This window comes from Cibotium barometz, chromosome 60, assembly GCF_041138505.1.
Source record: "Cibotium barometz isolate CiBa-2024 chromosome 60, ASM4113850v1, whole genome shotgun sequence".
NCBI classification, from domain to species: Eukaryota; Viridiplantae; Streptophyta; class Polypodiopsida; order Cyatheales; family Cibotiaceae; genus Cibotium; species Cibotium barometz.
The window spans coordinates 15,678,281-15,704,999 of record NC_141105.1 but is presented as its reverse complement, the minus strand read 5'-3'; the positions used below and the strand labels follow the sequence as shown (position 1 = coordinate 15,704,999).

The 26,719-nt window shown below is 46.0% G+C and overlaps 2 protein-coding genes across 2 annotated transcripts in view; one reads left to right on the top strand and one right to left on the bottom strand.

Annotated features, from left to right (window-relative positions):
• Positions 1-25,664, top strand: part of LOC147605038 (uncharacterized) — a 31,291-nt gene extending 5,627 nt beyond the window's left edge. Inside the window, exons 2-4 of the mRNA XM_086793949.1 lie at positions 24,331-24,450; positions 24,569-24,671; positions 24,945-25,664. Of these exons, the coding sequence (XP_086650075.1) occupies positions 24,331-24,450; positions 24,569-24,671; positions 24,945-25,193 (472 nt within the window). The 3' untranslated portion in view covers positions 25,194-25,664. The remainder of the gene's footprint in view (positions 1-24,330; positions 24,451-24,568; positions 24,672-24,944) is intronic.
• On the bottom strand, positions 10,565-14,119 carry LOC147605039 (uncharacterized). The gene is made up of 2 exons (XM_086793897.1): positions 11,572-14,119; positions 10,565-11,451 (listed from the first exon to the last, which is right to left on the bottom strand). Exons 1-2 carry the CDS (start codon positions 14,117-14,119, stop codon positions 10,565-10,567), a joined length of 3,435 nt encoding a protein of 1,144 aa, XP_086650023.1.
• Positions 25,665-26,719: the final 1,055 nt, after the last annotated feature.

Genomic DNA, 26,719 nt, shown 5'->3' with positions numbered 1-26,719 from the left:
ATGGCTATTCGGCTGCTCTCCAAACTTCCAGAGAGGTTTGATGCATACTTTCAGTCTCTGGTTTCTTCTCCTCGTCCTGTTCCAGTTACTTGGGAGGATGTTCTCCCCTCCATTATGCAGATAGAGTCTCGCTTTGAGGAGCGGACTGGCACCTCCGGTGGCCCTGATGGAGCTTTGGCAGCACGAGATAAAGGGAAGTCTCAACAAAAGAAAGGTAAAGGGGGTTCTGACAAGAACTCCAAGGATTCCGATAAGGATAAAGACAACAAATCTTCAAAGAATAAAGACATTGAATGTCACTATTGTGGCAAGAAGGGTCACAAGTCACCCCAATGTCACAAGAAGAAGCGTGATGAAGCAGCAAAGAACTCTTCCTCAACGGCGGTGTCTCAACCCAAGAAGGATGATGGAATACTTCTCTTAGCAGGTACTCGGCGTATACTTGCTCTTGTGACTTCTCAGTCACGGTCTTGGATTGTTGATAGCGGTGCTACTGCTCATATGACACCCCATCGAGATTGGTTCGAGGACTTCACTGCCAGATCAGGCGAGATCACTCTGGGTGATTCTTCTTCTGTGCCAGTGCATGGTCATGGCACTATCCCCATCTTCCGTTCTGAAGAGGACAAGAGGTACTTCTCTGACGTTCTGTATATTCCAGATTTGGCTTTTAACCTTTTGTCAGTGAGTGCTCTTACAGCTCAGGGTGCGGAGGTGATCTTTTCTCGTTATGAGATTACCATTCGTGATAAAGCGACTGGTAGCATCTTGGCTCAGGGAGTCCAAGATAGTGGTCTCTACAAACTGACCGCTCTGCTTTCTTCTGGTGCTTCTTCTGCTCTTTGGCATGCTCGGTTTGGCCATTTGAGCTATCAGCTTCTGCAGCGAGCTTCGAAGGATGGGTTGGTTGATGGATTACCAACCATCAAGGCTCCGTCTTCTCCTTGTTCCTCTTGTTTGCAGGGGAAGCAGCACCGAGCCGCCTTTCCGAAGGAGGCGACACACAGATCTTCGACATCACTTGCTCTCATTCATGCAGACTTGTGTGGTCCTATGAGTACCGCGTCTTTGAGTAAGGCGTTGTACATGCTCGTGATGGTGGATGATTTTACCAGATATACTTGGGTTTTCTTTCTGAAGACCAAGGATGAGACTTTTCATCACTTCTGTGATTGGAAAGCCGAGGTGGAAAAAGAGACCGGTCACTCGGTCAAGGCTCTCAGGACCGATGGAGGGGGTGAGTTTACATCCCAGGAGTTTAAGCAATATTGCAAGACACATGGCATTCGGAGACAGCTTACTACAGCATATACTCCATCTCAGAATGGAGTTGCCGAGAGGAAGAATAGGACCATTATGGAGATGGCCCGTGCTATGCTTGAGCATTCTTCATTACCTCGACGTTTCTGGGCTGAGGCGGCTTCCACTGCTGTCTACATTCAGAATAGGTCTCCTACTGCTGCACTTCCCGACAAAACTCCATATGAGGCTTTCCATGGTGAGAAGCCCTCTGTTGTTCATTTCCGGATATTTGGATGTACTGCGTATGTTCATGTGCCTAAGGAGCACCGCTCCAAGTTGGACTCGAAGTCTCAGCGCATGACTTTTCTCGGATACAGCACTGTGTCCAAGGCATATCGTCTTTATGATCCTCAAGCCGGTAAAGTTATTGTGAGCCGTGATGTGGTGTTCGACGAGACTCCTACATCTTCAGAGGGGGGTGGTGAGCTTGGTGAGCTTCTTCTTCCTGCACCTCCTTCTCCTCCTCCTACTCATCCTCCTGCTCCCGCTGTTACTGTCACACCTCCAGCTGAGGATTCTCAGTCAGATGATGATGACCCTGCTCCTCCTCCGGCGAGTTCGAGCAGATCTGTACCTGGTTGGTATTATCAGACAGTTCGTGACTCTGGGTTACGTGAGCTTCCTTCTGCTCCTCCGCCTGGTTCTCTTCGGCGTTCTTCCAGAGTTACAGGGAAACAAATTCATGAGGGCAACATGTTTGTTAATTATGCTCTTATGTCTACAATCATTAATGGTCCTTCTGATCCCACTTCTGTAGACGAGGCTCTTTCACATGAGTCTTGGCGTCATGCTATGCAGACAGAGCTGGATGCTATCGAACGGAATGGCACTTGGATTTTGGTGCCTCGGCCTCTGCAGCGTAAGGTGATTGGTGTGCGTTGGATTTTCAAATCAAAGTTCCGAGCTGATGGCAGCTTGGACAAGCACAAGGCGAGGTTGGTTGCCAAGGGTTATGCTCAGCGCCCCGGTGTCGACTTCGATGAGACTTTCGCTCCAACGGCCCGAATGACTACCATTCGCACCGTTCTTGCACTTGCAGGACATCATAGATGGCCCGTTTTCCAGATGGACGTCAAGTCGGCTTTCTTGAATGGAGAGCTTACACAGGAGGTTTATGTTGATCAGCCGCCAGGATTTGTTGTTCCGGGCAAACAGGATCATGTGTACCGGCTGAAGAAGGCTTTATATGGTCTAAAGCAGGCTCCGCGGGCTTGGTACCAGCGGATTGATGAGTTCTTTCAGAAGCTCGGCCTGCGCCGTTCTCATGCAGATTCGAACCTTTATATCCTCCTTGAGAGGGGGTTGATTGTTATCATTGTGGTCTATGTTGATGACCTCATCTTTACAGGTTCTTATTCTGTGCGGATCCGTTCTGTTATGGATGCTTTGGAGACAGAGTTTGAGATGACGGATCTGGGCCTCTTGCACTATTTTCTTGGCTTTGAGATTTGGCAGACCTCGAAGGGCATTTTCTTCTCTCAGCAGAAGTACACTCGGGAGATTCTCGACAGATTTCAGATGACTGGGTGCAAACCAGTATCTTCTCCTTTGGATATTGGTGAGAAGCTTTCTTCACTTGATGCTTCTCCAGGGACTGATCAGGGACAGTATCGGGTTCTCGTCGGTTGTTTGGTATGGTTGACCTACTCCCGATTGGACATATGCTTCGCAGTCAGTTTATTGAGTTCCTTCTCATCCAAACCCCGTCAGCAGCATTGGCGGTGTGCTCTCAGAGTTCTTCGGTACTTACGTGGCACTCTGGATTTTGGCATCTTTTATGGCCAAGGACGCACTCTTGTTGGATGGTCTGACTCAGACTGGGCTGGAGATCCAGATACACGGCGTTCGACCACTGGTTGTGTTTTTTCACTTGGGTCTGGAGCCATTTCTTGGAGCAGTAAAAAGCAGCCTACTGTGGCGCTTTCCTCTACCGAGGCGGAGTACCGTGCAGTTTGCTATGCTGCATGTGAGGCGATATGGTTGCGGAGATTATTGGAGGAGCTTGGCTGTCCTCCTACCGGATCTACTCTTCTTTGGTGTGACAATCAGAGTTGCATCGCCATCGCCAAGAACCCTGTGTTTCATGCTCGTACGAAACACATTGAGATTCAGTATCACTATGTTCGTGAACGGGTTCTTGCTGGAGATTTGCGTTTGGAGTATTGTCCTTCCGCGGAGAATGCTGCAGATTTGTTCACCAAGCCGGTTTCTCAGGCTTCCTTGGCTCCTCATCTTCGGATTCTCGGAGTTTGTTCAGCATCTGGTGCTGAGAGGGGGTGTTAGCACTTTCATCCCCAGTTTCTGCTCTGTATGGTGCCCATTTGGTCCCCTTTTGCATGGCCCTTGTTTGTGGGCTGGCCACCCCTTTTTTAGTATTTTTCTGGGATTTTTCCCAGCCTTTCTGGCATTTTTCTAGGGAGCCATGTCCAACAGCTCCAGTCGGCCTGTTTCCATGCTCCAGTCGGCCAGCTCTTCCCCACTATAAATAGTGGGTGCTGGCCTCTCATTTTTCATAGAGTCTTGTAGTTATTTGCTCCCTCACTTATGAGACTATCACTGTCTCTTGCTTGGGACTGTTTTGGTTCAGTATATTCAGCATAGTTTGCTCCATATCTCTTTCTCTCTTGCACTCTCTGTTCAGCACATTCTAGTGCCACTCTGCTTCCGCTCTGTGCACTCTTTCAGATTCCACTCCCTCATGAAAACAATGCGCTTTGCATGCGTAGATCTGGATGGTCCTTGTGTGCCCGTGTGGCCATAAGAGTGTGAATGTCATCATTTGGTCTCTTGACTAGTCTTGATCGGTGTTTCACACCGAGCGGAACCAAGGTGTGAACGGGGATTTTCCACAGAAGAAAGCTACAGCATTTCACTGGCATGGTTTGGCCTGAAAGATGGCCATATAGCATGAGCACCATGGGATTTTATCATTAAAGTGACTTATCATATTTATAAGTCAGTGTTTTCACATGAAGGGCTGGTCATATTATTATTTTGGGCATGGACAGGTTGACAAAAGAAGGCACCTAGTTGAAACTTGGGAAGCAAGCCAAGAAAAAGCATAAAGTTGATATTTTGGGGCTAAAACTTGGGAGTACAAGCCAAGAAAAGCTAAAAAGTTGATAGTTTTGGGCAAGCTTAGCTTTTTTGGGCAAAAAGGTAAAAGTACTGCAAATATAGCAACTTGACTCCATTAAAGCGATTTGAGGGGGGCTCATCACTCTGGAGCTCTCTCTCTCTCTCTCTCTCTTCCCTCAGCTGGTCGATTGCAAATTCTCTCTCTCCTCTCTCTAGCGTTGGCCGTACGGCAGATTTTTGGGCTGCTTTCAGCTAGTCGACTCCTCCTAGGGCAGCCATAGAGCTGGTCGACTTCTTCCAGGGCAGCCAGATGGTTGGTCGATTCCTCCCAGAGCTTGTCAGGGCTGGTCGACCTGTTTTTGGAGCCGTTTATGGACTGTTTGAGGGGCTGATCTGAGAGCTCCTTTCGGGCTGATTTATGGCTCAGTTTTGGGGCTGATTTGGCACGGAATTCAGGGCTGTTTTGGGCTCTGTACCGGGCTGTTTTATGGACAGTTTATAGGCTGTTTTATGGACAGTCTATGGGCTGATTATATGAGCTGATTATGGGACTGTTTTTAGATAGTTTATTGGATGGCTTTTTGGAGCTATGTTTATATCTTGGCTCTAGACTGAGATCTAGGCAAGAGATTCGTGCTGATGCTTTGTGGAAAATCCGGTGCGGTATGCACCCGCACCTTGGTTTACTGTAAAAACTTCTATCTGAGTAAAGAAGTTCCTACGGGGGGCCGGCCGTTCCGGCTCAGTGTGGTGTCTTTATGTTATATGGTTCTTTTGCTGTATTTTCATGCTCTGTTTGGTATTTGAAGTGTTGGTCTATATTATTGTTCCGGGTTCCTGTCCCGTTCGTGACAGTGATATCACAGAGAAAAGGCTTTCTCGGAAGCAAGATGCTTCCTTCCAACAATTAGAAAGAGAAAAGATCAGAAGTGGGGACTACACTGACCAAAAGTTTTGCTATTGAGCTTATGGAAGCAATCATAAGCACGAGCAGTAGACGCTTGGTCTAAGGATTTATGGATTCACAGATTTTATCCTCAAAATATGGAGTTGGTTTTATATGCTTGTGTTCAGTACTTTTTCCATATGGATTATTGTGGATTATAAATCAAGCTTATGAGCAAGCTATATGGAGCTATATCTCAAGATATCTTATACGTATGTTGAGGAGATATTTCTTTTGGCTCCACAATCAATCTGGTGAGAAAAGCTAAGTATACTTTGAGTTTTGCAAAGTTGCTGCTTTTTCCAAATTTTGTAAGTGTTTTTGGATACTTAACCCTTGTATGCCCGTACAAGGAGAATTGTGTGTTCGTTTGCCTTGAATTATTTCAGGTAAACATTATGGTTGAAAAGCCTGGTTTATATAGTTTTTCTTACGGATATGTCGAAGGACTATGGATTGAGTTTTTGGCACCTTTTTGCTTGGATGGAGTATGTTTTTGGCTCCCTTTATTTGGGATGCAGTGGATTTTTGGAATTTATGGATATCTTATGGATCGAAGATTTATCTATGGATTTCTATTGACAGCCGAAATGCCTGGAAAACTATTGACGGCCAAAATGCCTGTAAAACTATCTTTCGCAGACATGTTTATGGAGAACCATGATGTTTATGCCTGTGACTCATTCTCGTCTTGTGTTCTACACTGGAGCCCACCTCTCCTTCTAGGTCTGTGATCAAGATACCATTATGGAGTGCACGTGGTAGAGTGAACTTAAGCCTACCTCTCCAAGGTGTGTGGTCGGAGTACCAACACGAAGTGCATGTGGTAGAGTGAACTTGAGTCCATCTCTCCTCCAAAGTGTATGTTTTGGATACCGGTATGGAGTGCATGTGGTAGAGTGGACATGACGCCTTGTTGGCTGGGCATTTATGTCTACGCCAAGGGTCATGTGATCTGGATTCACTCATGGAAGGGTGGTAATCCTGGTGAGTGTTGCATAAACTCATGAAAGGGCAGTTGCCCTGGTGGAAGGGGAAACCTTGGCGAGCATGTTCATTCATGGAAGAATAGTAACCTTGGTGAGTGAATTCTTTCTATGAACTCATGGAAGGGTTGAAACCTTGGTGAGTGTTGCATGAACTCATGGAAGGGCAGTTGTCCTAGTGAGTAAAACCTCGTGGAAGGGGAAACCTTGGCGAGCATGTATGGTTTCATGGAAGGGTCGTTAGTTTGGTGGACCATATGGCTTGGGCATGCGTATGGATCATAGGGGTGGTGCCCTTATGCAGTCCAATGGAATGGCAAGATGTTTTGTGGCTATGTATGTTGCTTCTTTATTTTTGCAGGTACTTAAAGCTACTTTTGGAATATGGATATTTGGGACACGGTTGGCTGTGTCTAGTTATTATCCGGTTTATGGCTGTGTCTAGCTATTCTTCTTTGATCACTAGTGGGAGGCTCAACACCATTACTTGGGAGGAGCTTGTGCCGATGGTTTTAGACCAGGAGGGGCGGTTTTTGAACCCTCCACAGGGAAGAGGTTCAGAGGATTTGATTGGCCAACGGTCGAAAGGCCGCAATAGCAACAGCAATAGCAAGTCTTCATAGTCACAGTCTTCTGAGAAGAAGCCTGACTCAGAGCGTGATGCTTTGAAGGCCGAGCAGACCTATAACCATTGTGGCTAGAAGGGTCATTATTGGAGGAAATGTCTCCAGCGGAGCACCGAGAAAGGTGTTGATTCCTTAGCTGCAGCCGCGAAGACTCCAGCTTTTGTGCACTTGGAGATTATGGCACCGGAGTTTCATCTTCTTCGAGCAAGAAGGCTGTTGGTCTCACCGTTGGGGATCGTCGGGAGTGGATTTTGGATAGTGGTGCCTCTAGGCACATGACTCCTTCCCGAGAGTTGTTATAGGACCTTTGGAGGTAAACAGGTCAAATCTTTATTGGTGACAAGTCCACTATCCTGATTCATAATGAGGGTAGGTTGGAGATCGTTCCCAATGGCAAAGGGGGGAAGCATTCCTTCCCAGTTCTTTATGTTCCATCTCTTGGTTTTCATTTGTTGTTAGTGCATGAGGTTTGCAAGACTGGCATGCGGGTGGAGTTTGATGAGCATTCAATTGCTATCCGGGACAAAGCAACAGGCCAGGTTGTTTGGGAAGGTGGAGTCGAGAATGGGATATACAAACTCTGAGCACTCTCTTCTCTTACAGGTACTCAACTCGGTGACTTGTGGCATTTTCGTTTTGGCCACTTGAATGTGGATGCGCTTTCCGGTATCAGATGGTGGATGGCTTGCCAGATGTTGGCAGGCAGGGACATTGTAGTTCTTGCATTCGTGGGAAGCAGCATAGGGAGTCTTTTCCGAAGCAGGCTCCTAGGTGGGCTTCAAAACCACTTGAGTTGGTTCACACTGACTTGTTTGGGCCTATGCAGATCCCATCCTTGGGAGGAGCCTTGTATTCCATGCTGATTGTGGATGATTGTAGCAGGTTCACATGGGTGTATTTTCTACCACATAAGGACCAAGCCTTTGCCCAGTTCACGAACTGGCATGCTTTGGTGGAAAAGGAGTCTGGATTGCAGGTGAAGACTATTCGGGCTGACAAAGGAGGGGAGTTCTCTTCTAATGCTTTTGTGCGGAGCATGGAATCAAGCGGGAGCTTGCCAATACAGGGTCGCCTTCAGCGAATGGAGTAGTTGAGCGTAAGAATCGGATTGTGGTGGATATGGCGAGGACGATGTTGGAGCATCGAGACCTTCCTCGTCCACTTTGGGGAGAGGCTGTGGCTACGATCTCCGATGACTGCAGTGCCTAAGATGACTCCGTTTGAGGCTTATTTTGGCAGGAAACTAGATGTTTTTGGGAGTGATGCCTATGTTCACATTCCAAAGAAGTAGAGAGGGAAGCTTGACTCGAAGTCCTAGAAGCTTGTTTTTGTGGGATATAACTCTCTTTCCAAAGGCTACAGGTTATATGACTCTGAGCGGAATGAGGTTGTTGTCAGCCGATATGTTGTCTTTGATGAGCATGTTCCAGCTTCCATTGTTACAGAGCCACCGCTTCTTGGAGAGCTAGATGAGTATGAGGATGAGTCTCGGGCTATTGTTCTAGCTAGCCAACATCAGTCAGTTGTAGAGGTTGAGCCCAAGGTTGGAGATGTGCCACAGTAGCAGGCAGGAGGCTCTGCGTTTTGTTCGGGTACCGAAGTGGTTGTTGGATACCATTCGAGAGTATGGTGTGACGGAGTATCCCTCCGAGTGGACCACGGACGATGGACCTTGAAGATCGCATAGAGTTCGTGACAAATGTCAGCCTGAGGAGCATTTACAGGTAAATTATTCCTTGATGTCTCATATCATTCGGAACAAGGAGCCTACTTCAGTGAAAGAAGCTCTTTCCTAGGAGACTTGGAAGAAAGCCATGCAAGTGGAACTAGAGGCCATAGAGAAGAATGGGACTTGGGAGTTGGTTTCGAGGCCGTCGAAACAGTCAGTCATTGGTGTCAAGTTTTATTTGAAGCCTCAGCACTATCCTATCCAATGCACAAATCCCCAAGGAATTTCCAATAGATATTCTTGAGGAAGGCTGTTGGCCAAAGCCTTCAATGTGAGGATTACTATTATTACTTAGTATTTCATCCACTATCTGTGTATTTAAGACTGAAACTGAAAGTAGACTTGAACACAGATGTTTGATTGATTGATTGAAATTGTGATACAACAGGCTCCTTATATAGGAGTTCAAGAGACACGAATGAAAAGACACATCCCATGACCAATAGTCATGACTCTAGGCGAAGGGACACATCCTTTGGACGAATAGCTGCAACCATTGGGTGAAGAGTTGCAACCCTAGAGCGAAGGGATGTGACCAGTCGTCGAAGGAGTGTGGCTCTTGATGAAGAGGCATGTCTCTAGAGTGAATAGTCGTGACCATCCAAGTGTAGGGGTCCTCTGTAATCATGTCACTTCAGTATCTGTAATCATAAGGAGACTGTATAATGAACTAAGTCACAATCGTGACATTCCCTCCCATTTAAAATAAAACCCATGTGATTAAATGAGAGTCGGTCGTCTGCCAAAGAATTCTTGGAGGAGTTGAGGATATTGTTGCATTTCTTCATCTGTCTGCCAAGTAGAATCTGACTCATCCAAGTCCATCCACTTAACAAGAAATTCTGTAGTAATCTTCTTTCTTGTTTCTTTCTGACGAACGTCAAGAATCTTCTCAGGAACAAGAATAATATGATCATCTTCGATCTCAGGAACGTAAGAAGATAACTCTGGGATAGATGAATCTCCTTGTATGTATTCCTTGAGCCAAGAGATGTGAAATGTCAGATGAATTTTTCCCCAAGATGGTGGAAGATCCAACTTATAACTGACAACTGAAATTTTCTTTATAACTTTAAATGGACCATAGAAACGCGGTCGCAACTTCGGAAAGACTGACTTTACTGTCTTATATCGATGCGGTGCAACATAAAGCAAAACCAAGTCTCCTTCTTGAAACTCAGTATGCCTTCTGTGCTTATTCACATACTTCTGATACTTCTGTTGAACATGAATCAGTCTGTCTCGAACTTGTACAAGAATATCTTGCATTTCTTGAATCAACTGATCTGCTAATGCCACCTTGTGTTGAAGAACAAAGTTTGTGGGCACAAGCGGAGTGTGACCATATGCTGCTTGAAAAGGAGTCATTCCAGTGACTGAATGTGGAGAATTATTGTAAGCAAACTCCACAAGAGGCAAATATTCTTCCCAGGAAGCTAATCTCGTCTGAATATAATGTCTAAGCATTTCTTCCAAAATTTGATTTACTCTTTCTGTCTGTCCATCTGTCTGAGGATGATAGGCAGAACTGAACAAGAGATTCGTTCCAAGGGATTTGAATAAGGAAGTCCAGAAATGTCTAGTAAACTTCGGATCTCTGTCAGAAACAATAGATCTTGGCAATCCATGGATTCTGAAAATATGCTGTACGAACAACGCTGCAAGATCTGGAGCAGAAACTGTCTTCTTGCAAGGAATAAAATGTGCCATTTTGGAAAACCGATCAACCACTACTAAAATTTGAGCATTGCCTTTCTGCGAACGCGGCAAAGTAGTGATGAAATCCATGCTTATACTTTCCCATCTTTCCTGAGGAACTGGCAAAGGCTGAAGCAATCCTTGAGGAAGTTGTCGTGAAGCTTTCATAATTTGACAAGAGTGACAAGCTTTAACAAACTTAATAACATCCTGTTGCATCTGAGGCCAAAAGTATGTTGCTGATAACAGACGATATGTTCTGTTTATTTCCAGGATGAGCTGCAAAGGGTACTTCATGATGCTCTTGAATAAGGAGTTTCCGCAAAGATGCATTGTGAGGAACACAAATGCGATCTAAGTAATAAAGTAAATCATCTGTAATTGTATATGCGGCAAACATATTCATTTCTGCAACAGTAGGATGAAGAGATTTGAGAGCTCGAAAGACATCTCCAAAGTCTCTATCTGTCAAATACTCATGCTTAAAACATGCTGGAATCTCCGTCTGCACATTTGAGATAGCAAAGTTCGTAGCTCGAGGCATGCGGCTCAAAGCATCTGCTACCACATTCTGTAATCCAGGAACATAGAGTATCGCCATGTGAAAATTCGCCAAAAATTCAACCCATCGTCCTTGACGAGGATTCATCATTGGCTGAGTAAAGATATAGGTCAAAGACTGATGATCTGTCTTAACCACTGAATCTGCACCAAGAAGATAATGCTTCCACGTTCTATAAGCATGTACAATTGCCAAAAATTCCTTGTCATAAACGGGATATCGCATTTGAATAGCCGAAAATTTATGACTATCAAAAGCAATAACACGATCATTCTGCATAAGAACGCCTCCGGATGCTCTATCCGAAGCATTGGTCATGACGTCAAACGGCTGAGTTGGATCCGCAATAGCCAAAACAGGCGTAGTTGTCAACGCATGCTTAAGATCATTAAAGGACTTTTCAGCTTCAAGTGACCATTGCAATTTATCTAACTTTGTAAGGGCCGTCAAAGGAGCAGCAATATCTGAGAACTTGTGAACCTTGGTGTGGTAAAAATTTGCTAATCCCAAGAAAGATCGCACATCTGAAATTGTAAGTGGCAAAGGCCAATCAACAATGCCCTTTATCTTCTTAGGATCAACTGCAATACCATGTCCAGAGATGATATGTCCAAGATATTCCACATGATCTTTGAAAAACTGACTCTTCTTCTTGTTGATGTACAAGACATTCGTACGGAGTACGTCGAAGGCAATCTGCAAATGCTGCTTGTGATCTGCTAAAGTCTTACTGAAGACCAAAATGTCATCTAGATAAACGATGACAAACTTATCCAAGTAAGGACCAAAGATGTCATTCATCAAAGTCATGAAAGTAGCTGGGGCATTGGTTAACCCAAAAGGAATGACCAAAAATTCATAATGTCCATACTTTGTTCTAAAAGCTGTCTTATACTCATCTCCAATTCGAATCCTGATTTGATGATAGCCTGACTTCAGATCAATCTTCGAAAATACCTTTGCACCAAGCAACTGATCAAAGAGCTCATCGATGCGAGGCAAGGGAAACTTATTCTTGATTGTCTGCTTATTAAGGACACGATAATCAATGCAAAGGCGCATAGATCCATCCTTCTTCTTGACCAATAAAACTGGAGCACCAAAAGGACTTTTGCTTGGACGTATATGACCTTTATCCAACAACTCTACCAATTGTCTCTGAATTTCTTGAGATTCTGAATAAGAAACTCGATAAGGAGCTCGAACTGGCGGTGGTTGTCCAGGAATTAGATCAATCATATGATCTATAGAACGTCGAGGAGGCAATGTCGTTGGCAGCTCGTCAGGAAATAAATCCTTATAAGGTTGAAAGAAGGGCTGTTGTAAATAAGAAATATCTGATGGCGAGGATTCCGATTGGTCAACTGTATTATCTTCTGCTTCTCGCAACATAACTAAGGCAGAAGTGCTGTCGCGTTTACGCACTAAGCGTTTGACTTGCATAGCAGAAACCATAGTAATCGGCTTAGAATTAAACAGACCTCGTAATTCCATTTCTTGATGATTATGATAAAGTCGAATGGAATGATCTCGAAAGCTGATCAAAGGATCATACTCATATAACCAAGACTGTCCAAGGATCATGTCATAGTGTGACAAAGGCATAATAGAGAAGTTCAGCTGATCCTGATAGTCCTGAATCTGAAAATGCAACTGCTGAATCCGTTTGTTGCAATGCAAGAAAGAACCATCTGCAAGTTCCACTTGGAAAACTTCCGCACTTTGCTGAGTAGGTAATCGCAACTTGCTGACGAGAGTAGTTCCCACAAAATTAGTCGAGCATCCACTATCAACAAGAACATTGATAGGATGCTGGCCAATAAATCCCAATAAGCTCAAAACTTGATTGGAAAGGTTAACAGGCACTGAAGTATGGTTGTGGGCATTCAGCATTAAAGCACTGACAACTTTAGAAACTCGCACTGCATGAACCACCTGCTTGCCTTTATCTGGCGCAGAAGGATGATGATGTCCATGTTCACCTTCTGGGAAACATTCCATGTTGGAATTCTGGCGAGAATTACGCTTTGGGCACTCATACCACCTGTGTGGTCCATGGCAAATTGTGCAAAGACCTGAAGGGTTGGCGTGAGAGGTTGAAGGTGCCGATGTAGAGGCTTGCTGACCTGCTGAGGTATCGCGGCGAAAATTGCGGCGATTGTTGGGTCGGCGATCTTGCCAGTTGTGTCCTCGATTCCGATTGTTGTTGTTGGAAGAGGATCCTATTTGTGAGGCTGCTGCCTGACCTGAAAATCTAGGCCGAAAGGGCTGTTGCCGAGTAGATTGCTGACCAGAGGATTGGGAATATTGAGACGCAGGTTGAGATAAATTTCCTCTGCGATTGGGCTGGGAGAAACGAGCACTGTTTGAGGACCGATTGCCAAAGAAGGATGTCCTGGGTTGTCGTCGTAAATCTCCAAGGCGCTCTACGTAGGCAATAGCAGCATCTATGGTGAGAGGGTTAAACTTTTGCACATCTTCCTGTAAGTGGGGTTCAAGCCCATCGATGAAGCTGTGTAGCTTGTCAGCGGGGCTGAGGCTCTCAATTTCCAGAGTTAAACGTTGGAACTCTGTGATATATGCGGCTGAGGATCCTGTTTGCCTCAGGCAGCGGAGAGCAGACCGGGCATGGTAGTCCGCACTGGCAGGTTCAAAGGCCTTGCGGAGGGCGCGCCGGAATTTATCCCAAGTAGGAGTGTGTTTACCATCTGCAACACGTCGTTGCCACCATAGAAGTGCTGTATCCTTGAGTAGGGAACTGGCTAAAGCAACCTTCTTGCTTTCGACCAAATCGGTATTGGTCAAATATACCTCCATTTTGAATATCCATTGGTCAAGCATGCGCTTGTTGCGGCGACCATTATAAGGGGCAGGCAGTTTGACATCGAGTTTCTTTTTTTGTGCAGCAGTTAATATTTTATAAAGAAGTTGGAGTTCTGCATTGTTTACCTCGGCAGTTGGATCTGGTTCATCTTCATTTTCTGCTACCGAAGTCTCTGAAGAAGATGGTTGTGGATCACTGGCTGATGTGCGCACTGGATGGGGCCGCTGCAACTGGTCGAGTCGTCTGCTGATGGTAGAGAGACTTGTCGAAAAAGTCTGCTGAAGTGTCTCCATCTGCTCGCGTAATAATGTAATGGCCTGCATTTGCTCGTCTTGTTGCTGGTCCTCCGCCTCTGAGATAGATGCCATGTTGGATCTGCTAGAGGGAGTAGCGCGGAGAAGCTGGTGAAATATGTGGTACTGCTGGAGGAGAGAGTGACAGTGAATCGTCTCCCAATTCGGCTAAGAAATCGGAGCCTAACTCCGAAGGCTCGAAGTCTTCCACCTCGTCGAGAGGAGGTGTCTCTGCAGGGGTTAAGGGAGTGTAGTCGGGCACAATGAGCTCGCTGTATACTCGAACCAAGGGCTGGAGCGAGATGATCCGGTTCACTGCATCCACACGGCACTCGTCCAGGAAATATGCAAGATGTGGGTACCGTCCCAAAATAAACTCGTAATGAGCAAGATGGTGTGCTGGACACGTCAAGTAAATATGCCAGATCACCCACGCCTGGAACTGAGTGGCGTGGCGGTGACTGACGTATAATAAAAAGTCCAAGGGACCTGGTACATGAACTGGAGCCGGAACAGGTTCTGCAACAGGTTCGGGTAATGGGGCGGGCTCCGGTGTGGGTGTCTCGCGAGAGTTTTCGGGCAATATGGCCTCCGGGACCTCGTCTATGTACGAGATGTAAGGCACGGGCTGATTGCTGTTCGGTTCCATTGGACACCTGGTTGAGAAGGGGAGCGTGTGCCAGAGTGGAGAGGAGTCCCTGGCGTGGCAGCGTGGGAGAGGAGCGCACCGTGTATGGAACAACGTGCAAGAGAAGTGAATGGGCTGGCCGGCGGATGAATCCGTTGCGCTGGCCCCATTTGCTCTTTTATATTTTTTTATTATTTTTTAAATTGCGTTGGTCGGCTGGTGGGTGTCCTTGCGCTGGTCGGCGGCAGCGGGTGTCCTTACGTTGGCGGCCGTTGGGTGTTGGCGCCCGACTGCTCACGTGGCTGGTGAAAGCCACGTGGATTAAAAAAAAGGGCTTAAGTGTATAAGCCTTAAATCATAAGGCTTTTTATTAATCTGAAGCGTTACGTTTTTTTTTTTTAAAGTTGACGCTTCGCCGACTGGAAAGATGCGCCGCTTCGAAGGCTGGGATCACATCGCCGACCGGAGGGTGCGCCTCTTCGAACCGTGTGCCACCGGCGGTATTTAAGGAGGCTCACAAGCGGCAGCCACTTTGAGCAATCAAAAGGCACGCTGGCAGCCAACAAGGCAAAGAGAGGGGGGGCTCCAAATTCAGCAGCGAAGGGGTGCCATGCGAAGAGGTGCCATCTCTTGGTGCCATTGTTCGTGTGAAGGGGTGCGAACCCATGCACGAAGGGGCACAACCCGATGAAGAGGCTCACGAAGGGCTACCAGCAGGAAATCGCTGCATACTCACCGGGTACGCCACACACACATCTGTGCATCTGTCTTCTATATGTGAATTGAGAAAGAAGGTTTAGGTTACCTCATACTCGTAGATGCAGGTTCCATCTTTCTTCTGCTTCCATACAACGCCGGGTAGGGGAGTAGAGCGGAGAGGGTGAGAGGCTCACAACCGTAGGCCCGGGAAAAATTTTGCTCTGATACCATTGTGAGGATTACTATTATTACTTAGTATTTCATCCACTATCTGTGTATTTAAGACTGAAACTGAAAGTAGACTTGAACACAGATGTTTGATTGATTGATTGAAATTGTGATACAACAGGCTCCTTATATAGGAGTTCAAGAGACACGAATGAAAAGACATCCCATGACCAATAGTCATGACTCTAGGCGAAGGGACACATCCTTTGGACGAATAGCTGCAACCATTGGGTGAAGAGTTGCAACCCTAGAGCGAAGGGATGTGACCAGTCGTCGAAGGAGTGTGGCTCTTGATGAAGAGGCATGTCTCTAGAGTGAATAGTCGTGACCATCCAAGTGTAGGGGTCCTGTGTAATCATGTCACTTCAGTATCTGTAATCATAAGGAGACTGTATAATGAACTAAGTCACAATCGTGACATTCAATATCATGGCACACACTCTTACTAGAACATGAAGAAAGTGTGGGGAAAGAAAGCTAAGATGAGGAGGGGGACCTGCTTAGAAACTCAAAGGTCAGCCTTCTTTGTAAAAAAGAGATTCTAAGACATAACAATTTTATCTATGCCATAGCCCGCATAGAAGAGTACAGTCTCCAACAATACTAGACATCTATAAAATGGAGCTAGAGTCTAGATATGGAGACAATGGAATGTGGAAAGTATAAGTTTGATGGGTCTATGGCCAAGCACAAAGCTAGACTTGTGGCCAAGGGCTATGCCGAGTGGCCAGGCATTGACTATGAGGACACTTTTGCACCAACAGCTCGGAAAGCCACAATTCGGACAGTTCTTGCCCTTGCCTCTCATCAGCAGTGGCCGGTGTATCAGATGGATGTTCAATCTGCGTTCCTGAATGGTGACTTATAGGAGGAGGTGTATGTTGAGCAACCTCCTGGCTTTGAGGTTTCGGGCTCCAAAGGTATGGTTTACTGGTTGCAGAAGGCCTTGTTGAAAGAGTGCACAGAGTGGAAGCAAGATAAGCACTAGAGTGTGCTGATCTGAGATGTGCAAGAGAGAGAGAGAGATACGAAGCAACAAAGCTGAATATGCTGCAATGAAAGCAATCCCGAGCAAGAGACATAAAGGTCTCATAAGGAGGGATACAGAAGATGATCAAACTAGTGAAAAGTGAAGAGGCTAGCCCACCTATATGTAGGTCATGAGGGTTGGCCGACTGGAACAAAAGAGGTGGCCGATTGGACAAACAAGAGCTGGCCGACTGGAAGTACATCACCCGACTTGGGAAAAATACCAGGAAAAATGGGAAAAATAGGGGTGGCCAACCCACAACCAAGGGCCATAAAAGGGATCAAATGTGGACACAAATACATGGGCAGAATATGGGGATGAATATGCTAACACCCCCTCTCAGCACCAGGTGCTGAACAAACTCCGAGAAGCCGAAGACGAGCCAAGGAAGCCTGAGACACTGGCTTGGTGAACAAATCTGCTGCATTCTCTGCTAAAGGACAATACTCCAAACACAAATCTCCAGCAAGAACCCGGTCACGAACATAGTGATAGTGAAACTCGCTGTGTTTCGTACGAGCATGAAACATAGGGTTCTTGGCGATGGCGATGCAACTCTGATTGTCACACCAAAGAAGAGTAGATTCGGTAGGAGGAAAGCCAAGTTCTCCCAATAATCTCCGCAGCCAAATTGCCTCACATGCAGCATAACAAACTGCACGATACTCCGCCTCTGTAGAGGAAAGCTCCACAGTAGGTTGCTTTTTACTACTCCACGAAATGGCTCTTGACCCAAGTGAAAAAACACAACTAGTAGTCGAACGCCAAGTATCTGGATCTCCAACCCAATCTGAATCAGACCATCCAAGAAGAGTGCACCCTGTTAAAATATTGCATCTCTCTTAATGCTGTCGTGGAGGTCCTGTCGGCCTGTTTTCTACAGCCGATTGCTTCATGCACAAGTATATAAGAGTTGCTCTCTTTTATTCATTCAATCATCTTTCATTGCCCTATTTGCTGGCTCTTGTACTCTGCAACCTCAAGCTAATAAAGCTCTTGTTCTTGCTTGCAATCTTTCTCTCTCATGTTTATTTGCTTCCGCTTGTGCACATTCTTTCATGGTATCATACGCTTAGGCTCTGGCTGTTGCACAATCAGCTTCTCTCCGTTTTTTGCTTCCCTAGATTCTCTTGGCTGTAGATCCTTCAAACAGTGGCTGCGTTTTTTCTTTCTTAGCTACGTTTTTTGCTCTACAAGCCCTTCAACTGCTGTCGGCCAGCCCCTAGGCTAAGTTTTCTTTTACAGAGGCAAGTGGAGGAGTTCTAGTTGCAAATTCATTAAGTGCATCAGACAAGTGGCACATCAGCTCTTCTCCCTCCAAGATCCCCTCCCTCTTCCGGTAGGAGGTTCCCGGTGGTGTGTTTTTGGGTTTCTTTTGCTGGTGTCCAGCCTGCATCTTCAGAGGGGGCTACTAGTCCCTAGTTGGATCCTGTGGAAAGGTGCTTGAGAGAGCACGTGGATTGCTTAGCTACAGAGGTTGTTTGAGACATAGCTTCTTTGAGGCAGACATGGGTCCCCCCTGCACGAACAAGGAGGACAAGCTCAGTGGTTCAAACTATGATCACTGGAAGCTACAGATGAAGGTCTGGTTCACACACAAGGGACTATGGGAGATTGTTCAGGGCCACGAACAAAAGGCCGAACACCCTACCAGCTCTAGGAAGTGGACTCAGGACCATGAGGATGCCTTTCTCGCAGAACTTTCAGCTTGGGAGAATCAAGACTCAAAAGCTCACTCTGCACTTGTACGAGCCATCTCACTAGAGGTCTCCCCCGCCATGCAAACATTGGATTGTGCTGCTTCTGTTTGAAGAAAGCTGACAGATCTATATGCACGGGACTCTACAATGCGGTCTGTCAACCTATTGGGTCAGCTCTTTTCCCTGGAGTTTACAGCCGGGACTTCCGTGCAGTCATTTGTGATGAAGGTTAAGGTAATTGATGACCAATTAGTGGCAATGGGTACTGCCCTGACCTCTCCTCAGGTAGCTGCTCTCCTCCTCATCAGCATGGGCGTTTACATCGCCTCGACATTTATGAGTTATACTCCTCTATGGATCTGAGCTCGGTACCGGCGGCAGTCGGCTGACTCTCAATCCACGGGTTATCTGGTGTACTCTGCTGAAGCCGATGTAGCGAAGCTAGGTCCCTTTGAATGCTCCTCTCCTGCTCTCAGAAGCTACCCAATCTGCTCTACGTTGCCTCCTGTAATATCATGGTAATCTCTCCATTTCCTGCATCCAAGGTGACTGCGGCTGCTCCTGAGTGAAAATCTAGGCACTCCCAAATCCCCTCAATCTTGCTGCAAATCTCAGAGTCCTGGATGAGGCTATCTGGAATTCGGGTACTCAAATGTTTGTCCTGCCTCCCCTGGTCCTCTAGGGAGAGAATAAGCGGTGCATGATCGGAGAAGGAAGTGCTTGCCAAAACACCAATCATGCGGCATGCCACCACAACCACAAGCCCATTCATCTACATAGAACGGATCTAATTTGAAGAGGTTAGGGCCAATACTCCTCCTATCGGATCTAGAAAAACTCAGACTCCTAAGGCTGTGTCCAAACTTTGGAAGATGCGAAGGGTCTTGTCTCTTGAGAGCCAAAATCAGCTCCTCCCAAGCTGAGTACTCTGTACCAGATACTGTAGCCATGCCACCTCCGAGTCTGTCCTCTACCGACTCTAGCATGTTAAAATCCCCACCCATACACCAGAAATCCGCCTGTGGCAATTACTGACGAACTGCACTCTAGAAGGTGGCCCTACCGACTGCCGTGTTCGGCGCATATATATTCAGGAAGCCCACACAGTCCTCTCAAATCCTAATGGTCACCCACTGGGCACGTCTAGTAACAATGATGCCAGATTTGACCACTGTTGGCAGTAGTTACTCACTTACAGAAATGCATACTCCACCCTCCTGTGTCCCGGAGGGGCCAAAAGAATGGGACGAGAAGGTGTTGCTCTTGCTAGATCTTCCCATAGCGACGGTAGGTACATCCCTCTGAAAGATGGTGCTCCTAAATGAAGAGAATGTCAATGGGTCCACCGACTGCTGCTCTGTAGAGCTCCTCTCTAAGGACACCACGCCTCTGAAAGCACTGTGGGCCCCCCAAACCCTAGATGTTCCAAGAGACAATCCGCATAACTTAGATCGGCGGGAAGCGAACTGTCTGCACTGCCCTCCACTCGAAGAGTCTTGGGCGTGTGTTTCGATCGAGAGTAATCACTGTCGGTCCTAGGGCGGGGCTACGCCAGATGGGCACGAATCTTGGTCTCCATGTGGAGCCACTCTCTTCGAGCCCTGGAGTATGCATACTCTAGACTCCACTTGTCACGATGCAGATATTTGTAGGAGCGGGTCAGGGGTACTGCCACTGAAACATGAAGAAATACAAAAAGCAGCACCTCCAGGATGGAGGACACCATTTTTCTAGTTGAGATATGCAGGTCATGCAAATGGTGCAAGAGCTCAATGGCCTGCCCTTGAATAGCAGTGGACATTGACTCCATGCTCTAGTCCCCGTCCCGTGTGCTGCACCCAGTGGGAAAGAGAAGATCATCGCGCCACTCTTTGGGGTGGACGGTCTGGAGTGATATAACACCACACAAATGCAAATGGGAGCCACTGTCTCCTCAAACATACCAACTCCTTCAACAAGAAGGCATTGGAAAAAATGTAGTCAACTGGCTGCCCCAGCACCTTTGGGGGTTGCTTGGCGACTCTGGAGGGAGAGCTCCGAGAGCCCACGCCGGAGAAGCAACGATGGTCATCTGTAGCGGCTCCATAAAATGATGGATCAAATAGCGGTCTGAGCCGGCTGGTTGTCTCTTTCTCTGGGCCAGGCATGGCCGGGGGGTGGCGGGAGTGCTCTGGAGAGGGTTGGGGGGGGGGTGTTTGGAGTAGGCGACAGAGGAGGGGGGGATGGGAAAGGGCTAAGAAGGGGGGGTAGGGGGAGAAGGGTTCGCATGCCAGGGGGGGAGGCGGGGGCTGCGAGGACGGGCCCACTGAAGGCTATGTAGGGTGAGAGAATTTCTTGGGAAACTGAAAGCCTGGAGGGGAATCCTGACGAGGTAACGGTCTCTAGAAAGGTTGGGCTGGGTTCCTCAAGGAGAGGCGGGGTGGGGGGTTGCTGAGATAAATGCTCGTAACGGTTCTCGGACACAACCGTATCCTTTTGAATCTTGCCAGCTTGGCACGCTTGTCGATGCTGCTCTGCTCTGGCAGTTCCGCCTCAGGCTAGCAGTCTACCACTCTCTTGCGCCGGTGTCGCCTAAGGTCGGGTCTTGGCAGTCAGGTACCTGAGGGCCTGTATCCCTCCCATCCCCCTGAGGACGATCTGAACTTGGGGGGGGGGGACCATGGAGGCATCCTCCTGGAGGACAAAGCTCTAACGAGGTGTCCCATTTGTCGGCAAATGAAACATTGGCCTGGGAGGCCAGAGTATATGGCATGAGGTACTGACTCCGGAGAGGCAATTCAGATACGAAGGGATGGGATCCCGACCGTCCGAGCAAGAATCAAAGCAGCAGTGGGGGTCCATCATGGTCTCGATTAGGTTTTATGTCTTCTTTTTGGCAAGGCTTGTTCTTGCATCAAGAGTTCCTATGTAGTACTTAGGGATGAATGAAGACTATCTAAGCTTCTGCATGTGACAGTGGTATTAGAGCATCAGGGTCAGCTATGCTAAGTGCTGTTTGTGTCCCAGAAGAAGTGCAAAGGTCCAAGGACAGTAACTTAGCATGTGTTAAAAACCCCAAAAGCTGGTTGGTGTTAGGCAAATCCCAAGAGGAGGGTTTCATGAGACTCGGTAGTCTGTTGGGGCTGCCTAGGAAAGCTTTTATGGAGCAACTTTGTCATGTGCACAGAGTGTATGTACCGTGTGATACATGCACACAAGGCTAGCTTCAGGGTTTGGGGAAGCTTGGAGTTAGGCAGGCTGATTGGCGAGCTGGACTAGGGATAGATTGACGGGCGGGCACCCAAGTATGGACGGGCGGGCGCCCAAGTGTGGACGCCCGATGACCGGCCAAGAGCCTATAAAGGGTGGCCAAGGTTAGTCAATAGTTCATAGAGTCTTGCGTGTCTTGTGAGAGCTCTATGGTCAGGAGCCTGGATCTAGTGCAGACGTGCACCTGTTTTATGTAGCCGAGGCCGGCAGTAGTCTTGAGGCCCGCGAGGGTAGCTCCGTGGCGATATGGGACGTCTCGGGGTAGAGATTGGTCGGTACGTCTTGCTAGTTAGCTCAGCTTGTGGCTCGGTGGGGATTTGACAGTGGTATCAGAGCATGCCTCTGAGAACGTGCAAGTTGATTCGAGGTTTCCACAAATTGGTCTAGCCATCCAAACCCCCAAAAACTTAAGGTGATGAAGTACCTCCGGTCTATCAATTTTGATATTCTTAGCCTTTGTTAAAAAAAAAAAAAACACGTCTTGCTTTTCGTTTTTTGAACCTTCGTTAAGGTTTTAAAAAACAACCATTCAAAAGTGTGTTTTTTTTAAAGAACAAAAAGCATGTAGATTTTTTTAAAGCTTCTATGCGACTAGTTTTGTGTAGTTTATATGTTTAAAAAAAAAAGAAGAAGAAGCGTTTTTTTAAACCAAGCTTTATGGGTGGTAACAAAAAGAAAAAAGAAAAAGCCCTCAAGCATGGTTTTTTTAATAAAAAATAAAAAAAAGAGAACACAAAAGCAACGCACAAAAAACACATGCTTTTGGGGAGGCCTATAAAATACGCCTCAAGTGGGCTTCTTGCCACACTTCTTCTCGTACTCTCTAGCACTCTTCCTTGTTCAAAGCCAAGCTTTTCTCTCATCTTGCCCTCTTCAAGATGTCGATCCAAGAATCCGAGATGGAACCCATTCCTGAACGTGAAGATCTGCCGGCTATTGAGGCCACTGATGGCGATCTTTTCGACGATTTTGTATCCAAATCTGATTTTCAGGAATTTAAAGTTGCTTTTGAAGCTTCTTTCTCAGAACGCCAGGCATAAGTCGCTGCGCAGATGCAGGCTTTACAGAATTCCATCTCGTTATTGACCACTATCCTTTCGACTCTCTCGGGTATGGATACCTTGGCATTTGCTTTAGGCCCCAACATTACTCCGGAACAGTTTGGGGGCAAGCAAAAGCAACTTACCAAGGAGATTGTGGACACATGGCTACATAAGTGGCAGGTCCATTTCTAGTTTCATCCATATGACGATGGCAAAAAGATTCAATTAGCAGCAGGTTTCGTGTCAGGCAAAGCTTTGCTTTGGTGGAAAGAACTCAAACCTAAACCAACAACGTGGGCACAGTTTGAAGAAGTCTTCAAGAAAGAATTCCTCAAGAAGGAGGATGACTACGATATCGTTGCTCAGTTTGTCAGTTTGACCATGATCTCATAGAACCTCACTTATGAAGTCTACCTCCAGAAATTTCGAGACTTGTAGATGAAAGCTATGAAGATAGATTCTACTACTCTTTTGGGTTTCTTCGTAGCCGGTTTACCCGAGTCGTACCGTTTACAGGTCAAAAATAATAAATGTAAAACCTTGGACAAGGCTATTCATTCTGCTCGTATTTATGACGATACAATGGTCTCTTCCAAATCTAAACCCGTGACCGAGCAGGGGAACAAGCACAAAAGAAAGTTCTCCATGCCGATGGCTAGCACAACAGAAGGAAAGTCTTCGGACTCCTTCGAAGAATTCTACTTCGACCTCAGCAAAGAAAAATCGTCTCCTCAAGGCTTTGAAGCTCAAAAAGGAGGGACGTTGCTTCATCTGCAAAGAAAAAGGACATATGTGTAACGAGTGCCCGAAGAAGAAGGGTGCAAAGACCAACGTAGGACCCAAAACGAAGATAGTTAACCAGTTGTCTTTAACAGGTACTTTAGTCACTATACTTTCTTGCCCTAGTTCCTGTTCTGATTGTATGTTCAACTCTAAAGTTGTTGGCTTGCATGATCTTTTCCGAGTTTATGGAGAAGTGAATGGCCATAGAATCCACATTCTTTTGGACCCTGGCATCTCACACAACTTTGTTAATTACAAACTTGTGCAGAAATTGGGTCTGGACACAACACCTAGCGATCATACCTACGAGGTACACCTACCCGCGGGTCGGAAAGTATGGGATCGAAAGGTGGGTCTGATGCCAGTGACTATGCAATCGGGGTTGCTCTATTCCAAGAAGGTAGACCTGTTACTTTCGAGAGTAGAGAAGGGATGCCTTGGACTTGCTCGAAGTGTGCTTAGAAGCTTTGCCTTTCTAGGTGTGCCAGTGATGCATATCCCCCGACTAATATTGCCTCTTGCTGGTTTCATGACGAAATACCACTTCTAGGTATATTTATTCCCTCCTTACTTCCACTTCCTGGTCCTCAAATGTGAAAGTACTGTTTTGTAGCCCCTGGTAACTCGCATGGAAGATCACGACGTTTGTCGAGAGAGAGAGAGAGAGAGAGATTCCACTTCTAGGTATATATATTCCCTCGTTACTTCCAGTTCCTGGCCCTTGAGTGTGAAAGTGCGGATGATGAAATACCACTTCTAGGTATATTTATTCCCTCCTTACTTCCAGCTCCTGGTCCTTGAATGTGAAAGTACTGTTTTGTAGCCCCTGGTAACTCGGATGGAAGACCACAATGTTTGTCTTGTGAAGAGAGAGAGAGAGGGAGAGAGAGAGGGAGAGAGGTGTTACAGGACTCTTATGGCTGCAGGAATCCACCTTTGGCAGAGTACACACCTCAGAAAGACCCAGTTGAGATTGTCTTGCCAGAAGACCCGTATGTAAAGGAAGTTTACAAGCGGCATCCAGAATTGAAATATGAAGCTTATGAGTAGGTCCTCTGTTTTGAAGTTCGGTATTGTGCCTTCTGTTCTGCAGTCGAGTGTGTGTCAGTAGCATTTTCCAGCTTAAAATCATAACCTTTTTTTTTTTTTGGCCCTTTGGAGCAGTCCAAGCACGTTTGAAATGTATCCAGCGAGGAAGCTTGCACATCGGATCATGGAGCTTATTGATATGGGAGTCTCTAAAAAGAGGGCTACTGAAATTGCTGATGTATGATCTCAATTAAGGGGCTTTACTGACAGTTCCCTGCTGGTAAGAAAGGGGAGATCTCACCCGACTGGTGTTCATGGACAGATGGTCTCCCCTGATCAACCCTGCCCGTATGGGTGGATGGTCTCCCCTGATGAGCAGGGAATCTGTCAGTAAAGACCCTTATAATCCTATTGGGGTACCTTCTTTTCTGATGTTTTTGAATGTAAGTGCAGTCTATTTTTAAATTGTAGTGTGGTAGCTTTCTCAAAGAAAGTGCCTCTGGTCTTACAGGCGGAGTTTTGGAATGTGAGGCGTGAGCAGAACAGAGCCTACGACGAAGCAAGATTCAAGGCCATTTCTGAGGGAAGAGAGGCGCCGCCGCCTCGGAAAATGTATAGGCGCATTCAAGAGTTGGAGCAGTTCCACCTGAAGGAAGGGTTGAGAAAGCTCAAGCTGCAAAAAGAGGCTGCAGAGGCTGCCATGGCACGGCCTGTGACCCATGTGGCTGATGACTATGAGGATGATGATGATGATGATTAATTGGTTGGGGCAGATGGCAGATGTACATTACAAGAGTTTAGGTCTTTATCATTTATTGTGTAGTGTTTTCCTCTATGGTGGAGGTGCCTTTGTTTTATGACCTTTTTGTAACACGAGGAATGGTGGAGTCACAGGCAGGTTGAAGATAGCATAAAAGAAAATTGGTATCAATTGTAAGGAGGGTGGGTGAGTTCCCTGTGTGTGTGTGTGCGCGCGCACGCGCACGCGCACATGGATGTGTACAGGGACTCATATGCTACTTTTCACAATTTCACAAGCCCATAGAACCGGTGACAAAGAGAAGATCCTTGATTTAGATGATGTTTTTGTGGAAGGTTTTTCTTAACATTGTGTAGCTCCGCACAAATACATGGCTATAAAACTATTTTGAAATTTAAGGCACAAAATTATTCGGTAGGTTTTTGCTAAGGCATATATATTATAATATATTCAAGGATGCAATTAATGGAAGAGGTCTTCTGATTGGTCTTAATCCTTTCATTGGTCAATCTTGTCTAGAAGTGTAATAAGATGTCCCAGGTTAACAGAAGCTTAATTGAAAGAAGTGGGAGCTACAATAAGTATTTCTGTTGAATATATAATTGTTTGTTGAAAATACTAAAAGCTATGTTTCTGTAGTATTGTGTTTGTTCCCTATGGCATTTGGTAGCTATATGGAGTTCTTTTAGATTAGGATTTTCTAAACATCATTTATGGTAATAGGGTGAAGGTATCTTTTACTAGTTTGGGGTTCGATAGCTTGGCTATTCTTTCTCATAGTCTATTGTTAATCGCTTCAGTTAACATGGTCTAATATGTCCTACTTTTGTAAGGCACTTCATTATCTTACCTTTTTGCAATGGAAGTTATGTTTTGTAAGACTGTTGAATTATATAAAGTGACCTTGGTGCTTAACCCCAAGTAGGGAAAATATACGACTTCATGTATATACTTGCTTAGGCTAGAAGTAGGGTGCCATGGACAAGTTTTAAGGAATGATCCACTTTAGTTTATTCTCACATTCTTTTATTTGCTATTAAAAAAATAAGCCTAACCATATTAACAAGGCGCACTGTAGCGCCTTCCCAAGCTGTAAGATATGTCTATTTATGAAAATGAATTATTTTGGAATTGTAATAATAACCTTCCCAACGTATATTATTAATATCAACTTGAAATGGATATATGACATTATAGCTTGTTGTGCTATTCCATGGATGCATACACCACTCATATCATATTAACAAGGCATACCCTAGTGTCATCCCAAGCTGTAAGCTATGTCTATTTATAAAAAAGAATCTTTTTGGAATTGCAAGAACTGTCCCATTGTATATTCTTGATATCATCTTGAAATGAACATGTCACATTACAGCTTTTTGTGCGACTCTATGCCACGATTATTGATCAAAGAGGTCAACAACATCAATGGCATTAATCGGGTTAACAAGATCAAACAAGTCAACAAGGTCAATGGCATTGATCGGGTTAACAAGATCTAAGCCCTACCCTATCTATAATTACAT